This window comes from Bos mutus, chromosome 1 (genome assembly GCF_027580195.1).
Source record: "Bos mutus isolate GX-2022 chromosome 1, NWIPB_WYAK_1.1, whole genome shotgun sequence".
NCBI lineage: Eukaryota > Metazoa > Chordata > Mammalia > Artiodactyla > Bovidae > Bos > Bos mutus.
This window is the reverse complement of record NC_091617.1, coordinates 93472693-93489847: the sequence shown is the minus strand read 5'-3', so window position 1 is coordinate 93489847 and position 17155 is coordinate 93472693. Positions and strand designations below refer to the sequence as shown.

At 39.5% G+C, this 17155-nt stretch overlaps 1 protein-coding gene across 1 annotated transcript in view; it reads right to left on the bottom strand.

The window, feature by feature from the left end:
• Positions 1 to 3673: 3673 nt before the first annotated feature.
• SPATA16 (spermatogenesis associated 16) overlaps positions 3674 to 17155 on the bottom strand; it is a 260839-nt gene continuing 247357 nt past the window's right edge. The window contains exon 10 of the mRNA XM_005889923.2: positions 3674 to 3796. Coding sequence (XP_005889985.1) covers positions 3674 to 3796 — 123 coding nt within the window. The remainder of the gene's footprint in view (positions 3797 to 17155) is intronic.

The following is a 17155-nucleotide window of genomic DNA, read 5'->3' as shown; positions in this document are numbered from 1 at the left end:
CACCTCCTGGTACAGAGAGGGTATCTTTCATATATGGGAAATTTATTTTTTACTTTTGGGAGAACAAAGGAAGTTCAGAATGTTCTTCTTGCATTTGGCAGTTTCTTGAGTACCTTTAATTCAAAATAATAAACACGCCAGTGTAGCATATTTCAGGGTTATATATTCTGAACCCTACACATACAAACAACACCAAAATGCCCTGAAGGATGATGAAGGGATGGTTGAGAAGGATCAAGTACTTGACATTAAGGAATATGAAGGTCAGAATACAGAGGATTTTCATGTGATCATAGGTGGCCTTCTTTGGGGTTTTTCCTTTTGGCAGTGGGACTTCTGAACTATTTCTTATAGAAGAATATGCAGTGGCAGTCTCCCCAATACATCCTATGTACAGAATTAATCACCCTAATGTAGACAATGGGAAGAATCTGTTGAGGTATTTTGAAAGATAAGTTGCCCCTAGCTCTAGAGATCAGCAGAGTTCTGCTTCTTATCTAGATGCATGTCAGCAAATGTTGGGGGGACACAGGAGAAATGATAGGAGAAGACACAGGAAACCATTGATGTATTTAGAGCATGGAGTGTATCATGAAGTGTATACCACTTCTTTTCAGCCATTATATGTTTCTTTTGTTTCACTTTATGTTTTTGAAATGTTACAGGATAAAATCTTAGAGTAAAATGGTAGAGAAAGAACACATATCCTCTTATTACTGAATTGTTAACTTTTTGGTTCTTGTGGTATATAATCCTTTGCAGAAATGATTATATTAGGAAATATTTGAGGGCCAAAATCTAAGAGTAGCTGCATCATCACGTTCTGTGTTAACTTTGAACTGACAGGAAAATATTTTCTAATATGGTAAAAGAGCAAATCTCAAACTTTATTGGGCATATGTAAAGTACTCAGAGAGCTTGTTAAAATGCAGATTTTAATACAGTAGATTTGGGGATGAGCTTAAAATTCTGCATTCCTCATGAATTCCCTAGTGATGCTGGTGCTGCTAGTCAATGGACCGCATTTCAAATAGCAAGTGTGGGACAAAACAGATCTTTGGAATCAAGCAAGCATTAACCTCTTTGGATTGGTTTCCTCAATTATGAAAGAAGAAAATGGATACACAATGAAATTCTTATGAAGTTGGTATAAAATAAGCATTCTGAAAGTACTTTGTAAACTTTGCTTTCTCTGGTATTAATTTTTAAACTAATACCATACTGCTTTACAAATCCTTCATCTGCAGACGAAAACAAGGAATGGGAGGCCAAGTGTTGTGAATTATACTACATTATTGCTATTGAAGGCTCTTGACATTAATATTGAAACCAGGAGCAAAATTCATTCCTGTGGACTTTGCTATTATATGTATCATAAATCCTAAACATTTGATACCCTTTTGAAGAGCCATGAATGTTGATTAATTTTTTTCTCAAAAAATTTTTCTTCAGAACTTTTTTGATTTCCATTTTAAATCATCCTTTCTAAGACCAACTAGAATTGCCTTTGTTTCCCTACTCAAGTCTAAGCCAAAAACAACCAATATATATTTAGTATTGAATTTGGGGAAAATGGTCACAGAGTGAAGTCATAATCTAATAATTGTAACTGTATTACTTTCAAATATAATCTTTCAGCACTGTGGAATGACAGGACACTAATTTTTGAAGAACAAAAATAAAGCAATTGAACACCTACAGAATGAGAATATCAATAGGTCTTTCAGAATAGCCAATGCTAAGATTCTGAGACGATGAAAAACAAAACAAAACAAAAAAATGTTAGAGAATATAGACATTCTTTGGGAGAATAAAATCCTAACACTGAAGTTAAAATTCAAAGCTCAGCAAACTTTATCTCCTAGAGATGTTGTAAAGATGTGTGTGTGTGTGTGTGTGTGTATTGTTTTGTTGTTTAGTTGCTAAGTTGTGTCCGACTCTTTTGTGACCCCATGGATTGTAACCCACCAGGTTCCTCTGTCCATGGAATTTCCCAGGCAGGAATACTGGAGTGGGTTGCCATTTCCTTCTCCAGGGTATCTTCCTGACCCAGGGGTTGAACCCGTGTCTCCTGCATCTCCTGCATTGGCAGGTGGATTCTTTACCACTGAACCACCAGGGAAGCCTATGTATATGTGTGTGTGTGTGTGTGTGTGTGTGTGTGTGTATATATATATATAATTTTTTTAATAAAAGGAAATTCCTGGACAGTGATTAAGAGAGAGAACAGCAGAAGTGGCTGAATGGAAGGCTGAGCCATTTGTCTTAGGCTCCCACATCTGGCTACAGACTCAAGTGCCCATGGAAAGAAATTATTTTCTGCTACTTACAAGAATAGAACTGAGATGCTGTGCTGGTCTGGGTCTAGAAACCAAAAGGAGTTTCATAAATACCCCTATCTTTAACTGACTACCATTAATATCTAACCTGAGGGAATGTGATGGCAATGATGATCTCTGGGTGGAGTGGGGGAGAAAAGAGAAAAACTCTTTGTTAAAGGTAAGAATTAAGCAAATGGTCTACAGGGAAATCAAGGTCATAATTTGTTTCAAACTTTCAAAATATTTATATCTCACATAATTATGACTATACAAATCTAAAATACACTGAAGCCTGAATTATTGATTTCTTTACAATCTCACCATATAATGAAAAATTCAGCAGTAAGTATTTTATTACCCTTTTCCCTTTTCATGTTATTAATGTACTCTGAGATATTATTAATTTTCTCCATTCTTTTTAAAATTTACGTTTTCTTATTTATTGTACTCTGTATCTGGGTTCCACCTTTTTACTCTATTCTCACACCTCCTTACTGGTGTTAATTGAGGTCTTCAGTAATGATTCTTGACTCATTACTTTGTCAAATATGTGTGTTTGAGTTGAGTGATTTAAGGGCCAAGGGGATGTGAAGGATCCAGAGGGAAAAAGTACAGATTTTAATGATATAACTGATATCAGCCATACTATGTTGGTAATCTCTATGAAAATCAATAAAGTATATTATCAGTTTGTAATTCTTAAATTCTGCATTTATATCTGTATGTGACTGATTGGTAATGAATATGCACACATACTAAAATGTACTTGGGTAGACCCGCTGCACTTTGGAGAAGGCAATGGCACCCCACTCCAGTACTCTTGCCTGGAAAATCCTATGGATGAAGGAGCCTGGTAGGTTGCAGTCCATGGAGTCGCTAAGAGTCGGGCACGATTGAGCGACTTCACTTTCACGTTTCACTTTCATGCACTGGAGAAGGAAATGGTAATCCACTCCAGTATTCTTTCCTGGAGAATCCCAGGGACAGAGTAGCCTGGTGGGCTGCTGTCTATGGGGTCACACACAGTCGAACACGACTGAAGTGACTTAGCAGCAGCAGCAGCTGCACTTTAGTCAGTGCTGAAAGGACAAGACAGGTGAGAGAGGCAGCAATGGTTATTTGATAAGCTATTTAACTAAGATGAATTTGAACAAGAGTCAGGTGAAACTTGCTGAGAACATTTATTGCTGCCAGTTGAGATTAATGCAGTGTGGAACATCTTTGCCAAGAGGAGCACCACCTCATCCTTGTGGCTTTAGGCCTTTGACACAGGCTGTCACAGGCAGGCTGGTGGGATGCCACGGCCCCTTTCTCTGGGATGTCTCTCTGTGGTGGCACCTGCTCCCCAGTGACTAGCTTTGCTGTGCAGTTTGAAGCCGCTTCATTTTTGTTTTTTGCCTTCGAGCAGTTCTCAGTTTTTTAGTTTTTAAGAAACTATCCTCCAACTGGTATAGAAAATCTTCAATTCGTCCAACCTGGAAGAAATAAACAGATACAACAGTGTTTGTTGTTTCCCCAGGTTTTGTGTATACAGGAAAATGGTGAGGAATTTAAAAGTACACGGCACATACAGGCCCAAGATTGGAACAGAAGTGGCAGTGACAGATACAATTAAACATAAAAGTCCCCTTTTGATTTCCATTTCAGCATCCTTTGTTTTAGGAACATGAAGAAGACATGCAGGAATTTACCACCAGGTCCTATATGCTGGAGAATGGAACTTGGGAGTATCATTACCTGCTGTCTTTAATGGTCAGTGAAACTAGGGATTTCAGAAAGAAATAACTGGTAAAAGTTATCTAGAAGAAGAATGAAACAAAATCTACACCCCTCAAAACCAGTGATTCTACATTAATTAGTATACCCCTTAGGCCACTTGTCTGATAGCTCAGTTAGTAAAGAATCTGCCTGCAACACAAGATGCCCTGGTTCAATTCCTGGGTCAGGAAGATCTCTTCAAGAAGGAATAGGCTACCCACTCCAGTATTCTTGGGCTTCCCATGTGGCTCAGCTGGTAAAGAATCTGCCTGCAATGCGGGAGACCTGGGTTCAATCCCTGGATTGGGAAGGTCCCCTGCAGATGGGAAAGGGTACCCACTCCAGTATTTTGGCCTGGAGAATTCCATGGACTGTATAGTAGTGGGGTAGCAGAGAGTCGGACACGACTAAGCGACTTTCACTTCACTTAGGCCACTTGGGAGAAAAATGAATTTTCCATATTGTTTTAGTAGGAGCCATTTCTCTTTTAAATAAAAAGGAAAAGTTAAAAAAAAAAGATAATATATAAAAGTAGTGCTTAAAAATAAATTATTAGTCTTTCTTCCAAACAAACTTAAAATTATTCAATGACAGTTGAATGCATTGTGCTGTTTGTCAGAGTAAGACAGTTTACATATATGCTGAGTTGGGCTTTCACGATGAATAACAATTCATACTTAACCCCGATTCCCAGGACCTGCATATTCTATTAGCCTAAAGTCACTCACTGAAGAGCCTATTGTCATAAAGTTAGCTCAAAGCTAGAGCACTTACTCTTCAAGGTGCATGAACATATCATCTACTTAAGATAAAAGCACTTACAAGTTCAATTTTCCAATTTTGAGCTCTACTTTTAAATCACTTGATTTATCATTCGGAGTAATACCCAAAAGATAATTCAGGTTGTCAAAAAGAGAATAATACATAGTCGCATTCATCTATATGTTATAGTTAGGTCTTATATCACACAAGGTGATGCATACAATCCGTTGGTTTCCATAAGAAAATAACATAGCTTATTTATGTGAAAACAATTATTTTTGAAAACCTAAAATTACTTCAGGCAAATTTTTCCCCAAAGTTTGTGTAATTTATAATTTCTGATTATTGCAGCAATCCTCAAAATGATTTGACAGAATATTTTTTAATCTTGTCATGAAGTCAGTGCATGATTTTATGTATTCCATCCATGTGTACTATCCAACTTATACCAAAATCATAGGTAAAAAATTAACATAGAGCATAATCAAAACAAACACGATAGATGGCACTTTACTGTTACTTTGATAGTCGAGTTGGTGGCTCACTCAAGTTATTTGCACTGAAAAGGTATCATCTGAATTGAAGCTCTTTACAATGATAATGATTGCAGTTAGCCCCAATACAATTAAAATTACAACCCCAATGCAACAAAAAACATGTCCTACAGAAAAATAATAGTTTTAAAATATATGTTGGGTGACTGCTATCTTTTTTGAAAATTGTGTTTATTAAGAGCAGTGTTGATTAACTGGGTTTCTTTTCATTAGAAAAGACAAAGAAGAAACACAAGATACGTTATTTGAATACAGAGTACCACTGAATTACCCTGGGAGGTCTAGGGTACAGACTCTATGCATGCTTCTCCTGGCCTAGGTGTTCGCCTCCTGCCTGGTCTGTCTACATGCTATCCTTTCAACCCATTATCCCAATAATATTGGAATGATCTTTTAAAAATGTGTATCTGATCACAGTTTGCCCTGCTTAAAATGCCTAAATGGATTCCCAAGTCCTTAACATGAGCTACATGTCTCTGGGTGATCTGGTTACACTACACTCGTGTCTCTAATTCTGTCTCCTGTAATTCCATTTGCCTTAGCTCTGTGGTACATCTCTCAGTTTTCTAAGTACAACCATGCAGCATTCTATGCACTCTTGACTTTCCTAATGCTATGACCTCCGATGGAATATTCTCATTGGAACGCTTACATATCCTCTAGATTTCAGGTTCAATATCAGTGTCTCAAGGACATACTCCTTGATGACTCAAATCAGGTTGAGGTTCTCAGTAACACATTCCCTCAGCAGTCCATTCACTCTTTGCCTATTTTAATTCTTAACTGTTTATAATGATTTATATAGTATCCATCTTCCTGTCTGGCTTGCTGCATAAGGCAGGCAACTAGGTCCATGGTGTTCCTTATTCCCAATACCTAGGATATGGTAGACCTTCAGTAATTTTACTCTTTGATAATAGATCTGAAGACATCAGTGTGTTCAGAAACCGATGTATTTTTCCATACTCAAAGTGGTGACTGGTTTGAAATATATCAGAAGGCTTTCTTTTCTCTTACAAATTAAATAAGAAAGAGGGACTTCCCTGGTAGCTCAGGTGGTAAAGAATCTGCGTGCAATGCAGGAGACCCTGGTTCAATTCCTGGGTTGGGAAAATCTTCTGGAGAAGGGATAGGCTACCCACTCCAGTATTCTTGGGCTTCCCTGGTGGCTCAGACTGTAAAGAATCTGCCTATAATGTGGGAGACCTGGGTTTGATCCCTGGGTTGGGAAGATTCCCTGTAGGAGGGCATGGCAACTCAGTCCAATATTTATGGGCTTCCCTGGTAGCTCAGTTGGTAAAGAATCCACCTGCAATGCTGGAGACATGGGTTTGATTCCTGGGTTGGGAAGATCATCTGGAGAAGGGAACACCTCTAGCATTCTGGCCCGGAGAATTCCATGGACAGAGGAGCCTGGCTGACTACAGTCCATGGGGTTGCACAGAGTCAGAGATGACTGAGAAACTTTCACAGATTAAATAATTGCTTTCATATGCCATCATTCTATTACCATTTGAGTTTAAGCATGGTAATAACAAGGTGTGGTCTCCATGCTTGAAATGGCCAAAAGTAGAAAGGGCACTGACTGCATAAGGATTCAGAAGTGTTGAATTCTGCTCTTGTCCTGGTTTATAATCCTCAATTACCCCAGAGAAGTCACTTGGCCTTTCTGACCTTCAGTTTTCAGAATGGTGGATCCAGCAGGTGGATCAGTTAAGGGTTAGCCTTTAGTGAAGAAAAAGGTTAGCCTAGATAATTTCCAAGTGAAAGTGAAGTTGCTCAGTTGTGTCCAACTCTTTGCAATCCCATGGACTGTAGCCAACTAGACTCCTCAGTCCATGGAATTTTCCAGGCAAAAGTACTTGAGTGGATAGCCATCTCTTTCTCCAGGGGATCTTCCTGACCCAGGGATTGAACCCAAGTCACTCTCATTGCAGGCAGATGCTTTATCATCTGAGCCACCAGGGAAGTGGATAATTTCCAAGGACACACTAAATAAAAAAATTTCATGACTTGTACTCACACCAGATTTAAGTTTGTCCAGTCTTAAGATGTGCCTTTACAGTTTCAAATCAGAGGTTATTCTCTCAGAATATACCATTAGGTGAATGACACAACATGCAGTAAAGTAAGTCAATTTTAGCTTCTGTACTTACTGAAGTGTAGGAGAGCTGAAACATGTTTTTAGTAAAGCTGGTTCTTTATTTTCTTTTTTTAAGTCAAGGAAAGAAAAGTGCTGGTTTAAGAGAAAATAGATTTATATAACTAAGAAGAACAGATTGCAAATGATAGAAATTTCTATAAAGCCCTTAGGGAAATAAAACACAAATATGTAGGCATATAAGGAAGGAAACAAACCAGTTTTGGGAGCAGAGGCCTTATTAGACCTTCTTTTTGGGAGAGGATCCACTTGCTTAATTATATCAGATAGTGTCCTTGGTCATTCTGGGTCTAATCTTCCCATTTGCAAAATGGGCAGATAACATTCTCTTGTGTATCTGTGTGCCAATGCTGATGTGGCATTACTGAGATATGAACATCAGCCCAAATGAGCTTGTAGAGAATTTGGGATGCCAGATGACTGAAGGGAACTGAAGAATTCAGTCCAAGGGCAGATTCTCACCTATCATATGGTTATTAATCAAAATCCACATCAAAGAGTTAGGAAATTTTTATCAACTAGTATCTGAGGACTTTTAATTCTTATACACAAAAGTCTATCTGTCATGACTTAGTGTGGAGTCAAAAAGTTCAGGAAAAAGATGATTTTGAAACCGTAAAAGAGAAGATAGCCTGAGAAGCACAGGAGATATCAAAGCTGAAATTCTAACAGTACAAAAACAAAGAATACCAATTAGGAAGAAATGTGGCGGTAACTAAACAGACCAGTATATATGACAGGAAGAGAGAGACCTGGTCTCGTATATATGCGAGAGACCTGGGTTCGATCCCTGGGTTGAGAAGATTCCTTGGAGAAGGAAATGGCAACCCACTCCAGTACTCTTGCCTTGAAAATCCTGTGGACGGAGGAGCTTGGTGCAGGCTACTGTCCGCGGGCTTGCAAAGAGTTGGGCACGACTGAGCAACTTCACTTCACTTCACTATGACAGGAAAATTTCCGGTCAGCTCAGATCTCAGAGGAAATAACTCTTGTTCTTTCATGCAAATATTTATTGAACATCTACTATGTATTTGGGAAGCTGCTGTGGCTCAGAGGGTAAAGCATCTGCCTGCAATGCAGGAGACCTGGGTTCTATCCCTGGGTCAGGAAGATCCCCTGGAGAAGGAAATGGCAACCCACTCCAGTACTCTTGCCTGGAAAATCTCATGGACAAAGAAGCCTGGTAGACTACAGTCCATGGAATCGCAAAGAGTCGGACACAACTGAGCGACTTCACTTTTCACTTTCACTATGTATTTGGTATTTTACTAAGGTAATAAGCAAAAATATCAGGATGCTTGTTTTTGAGGAGCTCATATTCATATAGGAAAGACAGTTAATGAAAAAATGACTGCAACAAAGCATAAATGTTTATCCAAGAATTATGTACAAAAATGTTCTGTTAGCAAAAATGTCAGAACAGTGAATTCTATCTGAAGGAAACGTGGAGGAGTATGGGAGGTGATAGGAGATGGGTCTTTGTCAGGACAAGAAACTCATTCCAGACAGAGGGAATGGCGTTCATAAAAGGAAGTTGTGAAAGAATATGGGATATTTGATAGGGGTGAGTCACATAGCCTAGATGTGGGCATGAGGGGACTGGGAGTAGAGATATACATAGCAGGAAACATAGATTGGGGTCAGCTTATAAAAAGTTGAAAAATATTTAGCTACATGGTTGGAAAGATAAATGTGGTGCTATTGTATGGGGTGGAATGCAGCTAGGGAGACTAGAAGCAGGTGGATCAATTAGGGCCCAGTGCAATAAGATATGAAAAATACTATGGGGGCCTGCATCAAGAGTTTAAGAGACATTTGGGAAATAAGAAGTGTAGTCTTGATGAAAAATTCTATGTTGGGGTTAGAACGCAGGCAGAATTAGTAATGAGTGTGAAGTTTCTCATTTGAGACAATAATGGTATCTTAATGAGGTAAAGAATAAAATTCAATGAATAGTTTTAGGGGAAAAGAATGAGTTTGATTAGTGACAAATGTAAGAGGTAGAAAAAGGCCACATAATCAGAAATGTGTTTAAAAAAATGGACCTGTAATAATAGCCTAATACTAGGCTAAAAGCCAGAATGATGCAAAACTCCTAATTGAAAAGAAAAAACAGTCCACTATTTTGTGGTCTACTGTGTGAAAAGCATTCTAGCAGTTAAAAAGTCATAAGAAAAAGAAACAAAAAGTGATGCTTTCGGTTATTGAGAACAAAAAAGTGGTTATGGTAGAGAGAGAGCTTGCTGGGGCAAAGTCAGATATATCTGGGTTGGAATCCCAGCTCCAGCATGTTCTTGGTGTGTGACTTTTGGGCAAACTTATTTAATTTCTTGGAACCCAAGTTTCTTCATCTGTCAGTGGCTTCACAGGGTCCTAATGAAATTAAATAGTTTATGTGAAACATTGCATAGCTCTGAATATTTATTATTTACTAGTAGTATTAATGCTTGAATCTGGAAGTGTATGCCCATTAAATAGAAAAATAAATTAAAAAATACATATAAAAGTGAAATAAAATGAAAAGCCAAAGAACTTTACCAGTCCCTGTGTTTTTGACCTCCACTCTCTAAGGATGCTGCCTCAGTAACTGTGCCAAGTGTGGGTGTTTGATATGCTTTCAAGTCTTGTGATTAAGTCTCAAAATTCAACTATGAAAAGGGTAGAATTAGGAGGGGACAGAGAAAGGGGTATGAAGGTATGAGTTTCTGATAGTGTATATTGGCTGCAAGTTCAAAAAGTTCAACTGTATTCCCTGGTTAACCAAAACTGATCTGATTATAAACTACAATGTTTAAAATGTGTCTCAATGGGAGTAATAGTTCTCTCCCTTTTCTGGCCATGTCCTGTCTCATCTGGGCTGTGATGTTTGGTGCTGGGTATGTCCAGGTTTTAACTCCAAACTTTATGAAGAAAAGTTGGAGGACCTGGAGATGTTTACTGGGGAAAGAGAAAACATAACAGGAATCTGCGGTATCTTTAGGTGATATGTGAAGGGTAGATGAATTTGTTGTGTTAGCTTACATATTTGAAAGAAAGTACCATTTAGAATTACAATATGGGTTTGAGTCTCATTGCTTTCACTGGTGATGTAACTTAACTACTGAACTTTAATTTTCTCTTCTCTAGTGTAAATCATGAATTAATTATAATCAGACTTTATTTACAGGGTTTTAGTGAGGATTAAATGGCTTGATGTTTGTGGAAAGCTCTTCATAAACGTCTAAGTCCTCCACAAAGATTATAACAGCACATTGTCTAGTGTCTGGTGGTTTCATATCAGGGTCTCAATAAATATTTGTTGAACTGGTAAACAGCTGAATGAGTACTTCAGTGAGTAAAAAAATAGATATTATATTGATATTTTCACAACTGTGTAAAAGTGGAAGGTGTTTTGGGGTAAGGTATGGTGACCCTCATCACCAGACACTGGAAATCAAACACTAGATGACATTTTTGGCAAGTGAATTATTCGGGTCATGTGTGACCGGGGGTTGGATTAAATAAACTTTAAAGTACTACTTTAATGATGTTATTTTTGCCTGGATTCACTGTACAGAAATGTGCTCAGTGGAAGCAGAATACATTTCCATTTGCATTGTACCACACTGAAAAAGCACTATGGAAATGAGAGGGAGCCAACCATTTCTGCTGTATTAGTATTGCATGTAATGCAAGATATCGAACTGGTTGATATAAACATCCATAGATATTAGGGTTCTCAGTACTTCATTATATTTCACTTATAAAAGCATATCCATAAGACCTATAACTTCTCTAGATATATCAACATTTTATCTTGCATCCAAAGGACTCCTATTATGGATTAGCTTAAGTGTAGTTTATAGTATACTTTATTTCTTTCTCACTCTATAACTGGATAAGATTATTCAATCATCAGATTATTCTTCTTCTCAGTTAATGATTTTTTTTTATCATATCAAAATTTAAGATTATTCTACTAGTTCTAGGATAAAATGCAATATTTTTACAGATTAAAATGTTCTCCCTCACAAAGCCACTTCAGAGTAACTTTCAGTACAGGCATAATAAAAAGTACTTGGATATTTTCTCTGATAATCTTTTACTGTAAAATTGGTTTGTATCTTATGTGTAGGGGGCAAGTGTGGGGATAGCCTGAAGTCAGGAGAGCTTCTATGCACTTGAGAGTTTTCTTGTGAAGGAGGGTTGCTGCTGCCTCACTATGATTTGTGGGGCTGACTATGGTTTCATTTGCACAGAGATCCAACCTATTTTTATTTGGTAATTGAAGGCCTGTGAGCCAGAGGCGGAAGCAATAGTACCACTTTCCATGTCTTATGTAATGGCTAGCCATGAGACCAGAGGCATTGCTGGGGAAGAAGCTGAGATTTAGGGCATAGAGAGTTAGGAATGGGGACAAACTAAGGAAAAAAAATGTCAAGAAGCTCAAAATGAGCGAAGCTGGTGAGAGATGGTAACAGAAAGGGACACACAGCCTCGGCCTAATACAGCTTTGAAAGGGGAGTCATTCAGATGTGATAGAGGGAATAGAGAATCACTCTGAAGATCTGGGTGTCCCTTTCCCTCCCAAAGTCATTTAAAATCAAATACTACTGTAATGAGTTGAATTTCATTCCCTCAAAATTCCTGTGTTAGGGTCTTAAGCCCCAGTACTTCAGGATGTACCTTTATTTGGAGACAGGGTTTTTATAGAGATCATCGAGTTGAAATGAGGTCTTTGGGGTAGGCCTTAACTAAAATGACTGGTGTCCTTATAAAAATGGGATATTTGGAGACAGTCCCTCACACAAGGAGATTAACTTGTGAAGATGAAGACAGTGGATGGGGTGATGCTCCTACAGCCAAGGTGTGGTAACCACCAAGGTTAAGCAAACCACCAGAAACAAGGGGAGAGGCATAAACTGGTTCTTCCTCACAGCCCTCAGGAGGTACCAACCCTGACGAAACTTTGAATTTGGACTCCCAGCTTCCAGAAATGTGATGATAAACTTCTGTTGTTCAAGTCACTCAGTTTGTGATACTTTGTTATAGCAGTCTTGGCAAATTAATGCAACTATAGAGCAATGGCTGTGCTTTGCTGGAGCAGCCGTGAAAAGATACCCCACGCCCAAGGTAAGAGAAACCCAAGTAAGACGGTAGGTATTGCAAGAGGGCATCAGAGAGCAAACACACTGAAACCATAATCACAGAAAACTAGTCAATCTAATCACACTAGGACCACAGCCTTGTCTAAGTCAATGAAACTAAGCCATGCCAGTGGGGCAACCCAAGACGGGCGGGTCATGGTGGAGAGATTTGACAGAATGTGGTCCACTGGAGAAGGGAATGGCAAACCACTTCAGTATTCTTGCCTTGAGAACCTCATGAACAGTATGAAAAGGCAAAATGATAGGATACTGAAAGAGGATCTCCCCAGGTCAGTAGGTGCCCAATATGCTACTGGACATCAGTGGAGAAATAACTCCAGAAAGAATGAAGGGATGGAGCCAAAGCAAAAAGAATACCCAGCTGTGGATGTGACTGGTGATAGAAGCAAGGTCCGATGCTGTAAAGAGCAATATTGCATAGGAACCTGGAATGTCAGGTCCATGAATCAAGGCAAATTGGAAGTGGTCAAACAAGAGATGGCAAGAGTGAATGTCGACATTCTAGGAATCAGCAAACTGAAATGGACTGGAATGGGTGAATTTAACTCAGATGACCATTATATCTACTACTGCGGGCAGGAATCCCTCAGAAGAAATGGAGTGGCCATCATGGTCAACAAAAGAGTCCAAAATGCAGTACTTGGATGCAATCTCAAAAACGACAGAATGATCTCTGTTCATTTCCAACAAACCATTCAATATCACAGTAATCCAAGTCTATGCCCCAACCAGTAACACTGAAGAAGCTGAAGTTGAAGGGTTCTATGAAGACCTACAAGACCTTTTAGAACTTACACCCAAAAAAGATGTCCTTTTCATTATACGGGACTGGAATGCAAAAGTAGGAAGTCAAGAAACACCTGGAATAACAGGCAAATTTGGCCTTGGAATACGGAATGAAGCAGGGCAAAGACTAATAGAATTTTGCCAAGAAAATGCACTGGTCATAACAAACACCCTCTTCCAACAACACAAGAGAAGACTCTACACATGGATATCACCAGATGGTCAACACTGAAATCAGATTGATTATATTCCTTGCAGTCAAAGATGGAGAAGTTCTATACAGTCAGCAAAAACAAGACCAGGAGCTGACTGTGGCTCAGACCATGAACTCCTTATTGCCAAATTCAGACTTAAATTGAAGAAAGTAGGAAAACTGCTAGACCATTCAGGTATGACCTAAATCAAATCCCTTATGATTATACAGTGGAAGTGAGAAATAGATTTAAGGGCCTAGATCTGATAGATAGAGTGCCTGATGAACTATGGACTGAGGTTCATGACATTGTACAGGAGACAGGGATCAAGACCATTCCCATAGAAAAGAAATGCAAAAAAGCAAAATGGCTGTCTGGGGAGGCCTTACAAATAGCTGTGAAAAGAAGAGAAGCGAAAAGCAAAGGAAAAAAGGAAAGATATAAACATCTGAATGCAGAGTTCCAAAGAATAGCAAGAAGAGATAAGAAAGCCTTCTTCAGTGATCAATGCAAAGAAATAGAGGAAAACAACAGAATGGGAAAGACTAGGGATCTCTTCAAGAAAATCAGAGATACCAAAGGAACATTTCATGCAAAGATGAAGGACAGTCCTCAATAAAGGACAGAAATGGTATGGACCTAACAGAAGCAGAAGATATTAAGAAGAGACGGCAAGAATACACAGAAGAACTGTACAAAAAAGATCTTCATGACCCAGATAATCACGATGGTGTGATCACTCACCTAGAGCCAGACATCCTGGAACATGAAGTCAAGTGGGCCTTAGAAAGCATCACTACGAACAAAGCTAGTAGAGGTGATGGAATTCCAGTTGAGCTATTCCAAATCCTGAAAGATGATGCTGTGAAAGTGCTCCATTCAATATGCCAGCAAATTTGGAAAATTCAGCAGTGGCCACAGGACTGGAAAAGGTCAGTTTTCATTCCAATCTCAAAGAAAGGCAATGTCAAAGAATGCTCAAACTACCGCACAATTGCACTCATCTCACATGCTAGTAAAGTAATGCTCAAAATTCTCCAAGCCAGGCTTCAGCAATATGTGAACTGTGAACTTCCTGATGTTCAAGCTGGTTTTAGAAAAGGCAGAGGAACCGGAGATCAAATTGCCAACACCCGCTGGATCATAGAAAAAGCAAGAGAGTTCCAGAAAAACATCTATTTCTGCTTTATTGAATATGCGAAAGCCTTTGACTGTGTGGATCACAATAAACTGTGGAAAATTCTGAAAGAGACGGGAATACCAGACCACCTGACCTGATCTTGAGAAATTTGTTTGTAGGTCAGGAAGCAACAGTTAGAACTGGACATGGAACAACAGACTGGTTCCAAATAGGAAAAGGAGTTCATCAAGGCTGTGTATTGTCACCCTGTTTATTTAACTTCTATGCAGAGTACATCATGAGAAATGCTGGACTGGAAGAAACACAAGCTGGAATCAAGATTGCCGGGAGAAATATCAATAACCTCAGATATGCAGATGATACCACCCTTATGGCAGAAAGTGAAAAGGAGCTCAAAAGCCTCTTGATGAAGATGAAAGAAGAGAGTGAAAAAGTTGGCTTAAAGCTCAACATTCAGAAGACTAAGATCATGACATCCGGTCCCACCACTTCATGGGAAATAGATGGGGAAACAGTGGAAACAGTGTCAGACTTTATTTTTCTGGGCTCCAAAATCACTGCAGATGGTGACTGCAGCCATGAAATTAAAAGACGCTTACTCCTTGGAAGGAAAGTTATGATCAACCTAGATAGCATATTCAAAAGCAGAGACATCACTTTGCCAACAAAGGTTCGTCTAGTCAAGGCTATGGTTTTTCCTGTGGTCATGTATGGATGTGAGAGTTGGACTGTGAAGAAGGCTGAGCGCCGAAGAATTGATGCTTTTGAAGTGTGGTGTTGGAGAAGACTCTTGAGAATCCCTTGGACTGCAAGGAGATCCAACCAGTCCATTCTGAAGGAGATCAGCCCTGGGATTTCTTTGGAAGGAATGATGCTAAAGCTGAAACTCCAGTACTTTGGCCACCTCATGCAAAGAGTTGACTCATTGGAAAAGACTCTGATGCTGGGAGGGATTGAGGGCAGGAGGAGAAGGGGACAACAGAGGAGGAGATGGCTGGATGGCATCACTGTCTCGATGGACGTGAGTCTGAGTGAACTCCGGGAGTTGGTCATGGACAGGGAGGCCTGGCGTGCTGCGATTCATGGGGTCGCAAAGAGTAGGACACAACTGAATGACGATCTGATCTGATAGACAATCCCTGATTTATGATGCATCAACATAATTTGTTGACATAATTTTTTGACTTCTTAGTGATGCAGAAATGATATACATTCACTGGAAACCATACTTTGACTTTTGGATTTTGATCTTTTCCTGGGCTAGGATTATAGGGTCTGATACTCTTGGAGTGCTGGGTGGTAGCAGTGAGTCGAACCTCTCTGTGAGTCATAGGATCCTGAGGATCAACACTGACATGTTTATTTACTTTTTAGGCTACACTACTCTGTAGCATGTGGGATCTTATTTCTCTGCCCAGGGGTGGAACCTATGGCTCCTAGATTGGGAACATGGAGTCTTAACTACTGGACTACCAGGGGAAGTCCCTAACCCATACACTTAGAATTCTCCTGTCCCCAGACAGTCATTCTAGTGGTCACTCTCAGTATAGTATTCAATGAATTACAGGAGCTGCTCAACACATTTTAAATAGGCTTTGTGTTAGATGATCCTGCTCAACTGGAAGCTGATGTAAATGTTCTGAGCACATTTAAGGTAGACCTGGCTAAGCTGTGATGTCCAGAAGTTAGGTGTATTAAGTAATTTCCAACTGATGGTATTTTCAGCTTATGTTGGGTTTATAGAGATGTAACCTTATTGTAAGTTGAAGATATATGTACTAAGCCATAAAGCTCAATTAGGTTCCGATTTTCTCCTCAAACATGACTTTGCTGATCTCTACCTTTCACTTTCCTGCTGGTTTATGTTGCCTGCTTTGTTGGTGCCCCCTGCACATGCTTAGCATGTACCTTGGGAAACAGTGTGGGTTTTTGTCGAGTAATAGCAGTGAGAGGAACGTGATCTCAAACATAAATGCATGGGTAAATTACAGGAAGAAGGAAGACACTGTGCTTGAAATAGGATTTCCTATCAGCCGTGTCCAACTCTGTGCGACCCCATAGACTGCAGCCCACCAGGCTCCCCCATCCCTGGGATTCTCCAGGCAAGAACACTGGAGTGGGTTGCCATTTCCCTCTCCAATGCATGAAAGTGAAAAGTGAAAGTGAAGACGCTCAGTTGTGTCCAACTCCTAGGGACCCCATGGACCGCAGGCTACCAGGCTCCTCCGTCCATGGGATTTTCCAGGCAAGAGTGCTGGAGTGGGCTGCCATTGCCTTCTCTGATTGGATTTCATGTAGTCTGGATTAAGGAGAGACAATTAAATATGTTTA